General features: G+C 50.7%; 1 protein-coding gene across 1 annotated transcript in view; it reads left to right on the top strand.

Annotated features, from left to right (window-relative positions):
- Window positions 1-672: 672 nt before the first annotated feature.
- The window catches only part of LOC101851898 (extracellular matrix protein 3), a gene marked incomplete in the record, with an annotated part of 15,916 nt that continues 13,614 nt past the window's right edge, over window positions 673-2,974 (top strand). The window contains 1 exon segment of the mRNA XM_013088864.2: window positions 673-2,974. Within this exon segment, the coding sequence (XP_012944318.1) occupies window positions 983-2,974 (1,992 nt within the window).

Here is a 2,974-nt window from a genome sequence, read left to right on the forward strand (position 1 = left end):
GGGAGAAAGAGATGTGGTTATTAAGGGCTTTTAGTTTTTCTTTTGCTTTGCTTCTTTTTTTCTCTATGTTTTGTTTGCTTTTCTTTCTTTCTTTTTTTTAATGTGGTGGGATGTAAGGTAGAGAGGTGAAGAAGGTATAGCGGAAGAGACAAGGGGTTATACCAAAAACAACAACAACAACAACAACAACAACAAAACGAATTTGGAAGAGCTGCGAATTAACACTTACAGGCTGAAGACAACAGGCTTTTACCGACAGACTAGTAAGATATGAAAAGGTAAAACTAGTACAACGCGTACAGGTAAGCAGTTAGTTGAACAAACAGGTAAGCAAACCGACAGAGAGGTAGGTACACTGAGACAGTGAACTTTTAAACTCTGCACTGTTAAAACGAGCAGGTAAGTTGTTGAAGACAAAGGCAATGGTGTCTCTTTGCCGTCTGCCCCCGCTGCTGTCTGTAACAGTCTCGTTATCCCCGCCCCTGGCCCGCCTCGCCGAGTCATTCATCAAACTGTCTGTGCCAGCCGGGCTCTCCGCGTGTTTTCTGCTCGCTCGCGATTGGCTAAGGGACGGGGAATACCCCCCTACCGTGGCGGCTTTGTGTACAACGCTATGCAAATGAGGGCCGGAGAGGAGAAATCACGGCAAGGTGCCGCATATCGAGTTGTGACTGACTCGAGTTTGTCGAGTTAAAAGACAAAAGTTATGGAATTCCTCGCACACTCCGAGAGACAGTTGGAGTGCGTTGACAGTGGTGAGGTGCCGGCAAGACGTGGAAGATAGCTTGCTTGCACTCTGTTGCTAGATAATCGTCTTCGCGTGTTCTGTTCTCGGAGTTTGTGAGTTAACGCCAGTCTCTCGGTCGCGGTGTGGGTGTGTGTGTGTATGTGCATCGGTATCAGTGAACGTGTGTGACCACCGCTGTGGATTCTCAGGTAAAGCGTGCTTGCTATTGCTAGCATCAGTGTATCTAGGCCAAGCATGGGGCCGTTACACTTTGATGCCAGTCCCGGCTATTTTGCGTCGGTTCTGCTCGTTTTGACCTGTGTTTTGACTACTACGGTTCACGGCCAAAGTTCCATGTCCGAGGAGATGATTGTTTTGGCAAACCGTGGCATCGTTGTACCGTTGGGAAGGTCAGTTTACGTTTCGCCTGATGACCTGCAAATCCGAGTGCGGCCCAGTGACAAGTGCGTGGTCACTGTGCTAGAGAATGACCCCTTGTCTCAGAGGCCGGGCAGACTCATGCCGTCCAGCTTCCCGTGTAACTTTGGCGCTCAAGATCTCATTTACTCCCACTTTGGCTCGAGAAACCCACCCAATGACGTGATTCGCGTGCAGATCCGTTATGACACTTTCAGGGAGACGATTCTCATCCCACTGGCCATTCACGTGGAGGTGTCGTTCATGCAGCTGGAGGTGATCGTCAGGAACATGCCCATCACCGTGGACAAACTGATGGGCGTGAGTACTCCCATAGACGAGAACCATCTCGAGTTTGACTACGCACGAGGCCTGGAGCAGTGTAAGTTGTCCGTCCTGCCCAGAGAAAGCGGCCAGCCGAGGTACGGCTTTGTCATGAACGACAGCTCCATCCTGCAGATGGTGGACTGCGACGACTTTCTCCGACTCGGAGTTCGCTACAAGCACAACGCCACCACCAACTCTCCCAACAAAGATTACATCCCTCTCGTCGTGGAGATCATCGACCCTGAAGGCCAAGTTGCCAAACGAGAGTATTTCCAAATGCTCGTTCGTATTCTCGACGGAAAAGAAAACGAGCGGCCCAGCCCTGAGTTCAGCGCCAAGTTAAGCATGGAGGTAGACCAGTTCGTGATGACCGCTCTGACACCAGACGTTTTGGCCGCCGAAGACGTCGAAACTCCATCAGATTTTCTCATTTTCAACATCACGAAACCACTGGCTCCCGGAGAAGGGTACTTCGTGAGTACCGACGACAGGAACCAACTAATCACCTCCTTCTATCAGCGCGACATAAGAGATCTGAAGATCGCGTACAAACCACCAGAGGAAGACTCCGATGTGCGACGTGTCGTTTTCATCGACATGCAGGTCATGGATTCAGATGGTGCGCTCTCCGACCCCTTTATTCTGATGGTCGTTGTGAAACCGATGAACACCCTAGCCCCCGTAGTCACCACGAACCAAGGCATCCAGCTGTTTGAGGGCCAGTCCAGAGCCCTGAGGGCGGACTCGAACTTCCGAGTTTCTGACGAAGATAACTTAGAGAACGTCAGGATCTCCGTCGCCAACGGCTTACGTCACGGAACTTTGACCATCCCAGAGGGCCGTAAGTTCTTCACGCCGGCTGACTTGAGGGCCGGCTCTGTGGTGTACACTCACGACGACTCGGACTCTTACTCAGACAACATTATCTTCCGCATGAACGACGGCGAGAACACTGTAGAGTTCCTCTTCCCCATCTGGGTTTTCCCGGAGGATGACGAGGCGCCACAGATTCAGTATAACACCATGCTGGAGATCAACAAACACGATCTAGCGGAGATTACGCCCTTCCTCCTCAGCGCCACGGATGCTGATACGGACGACGCGCTCATCAGATTTATTTTAGAGCCACCTTACTCCGAAGAAGGAATCTTCTTGAAGCGTCAATTCCAAATACCAGAAGACCCTGATGACTGGCAGTTTACTGAAGGCGTTTACGAACAAATTGTAGACGAATTCACCCAGGGGGATATTGTGGACGGCAAAATCTTCTACCAGCATGTCGGCGAGCACCGCTCCGATTTTATTATGGACAATATCAAATTTTTCGTGGTGGACTCTGCTGACCCTCCCAACAGGTCCAACCAGACGACGTTTGTGGTCAAGATCGCGCCAGTGGATGACCAGTTGCCTTACGTGTACCCGAATACGTCGCTGCACATGGATGTGGAGGAGTTTGAGATGACAGAGTTTAAGCGGAGGTTTATGCGTTATACTGATGACGAC

This window comes from Aplysia californica, unplaced genomic scaffold (genome assembly GCF_000002075.1).
Source record: "Aplysia californica isolate F4 #8 unplaced genomic scaffold, AplCal3.0 scaffold00823, whole genome shotgun sequence".
In the NCBI taxonomy this organism is placed as follows: domain Eukaryota; kingdom Metazoa; phylum Mollusca; class Gastropoda; order Aplysiida; family Aplysiidae; genus Aplysia; species Aplysia californica.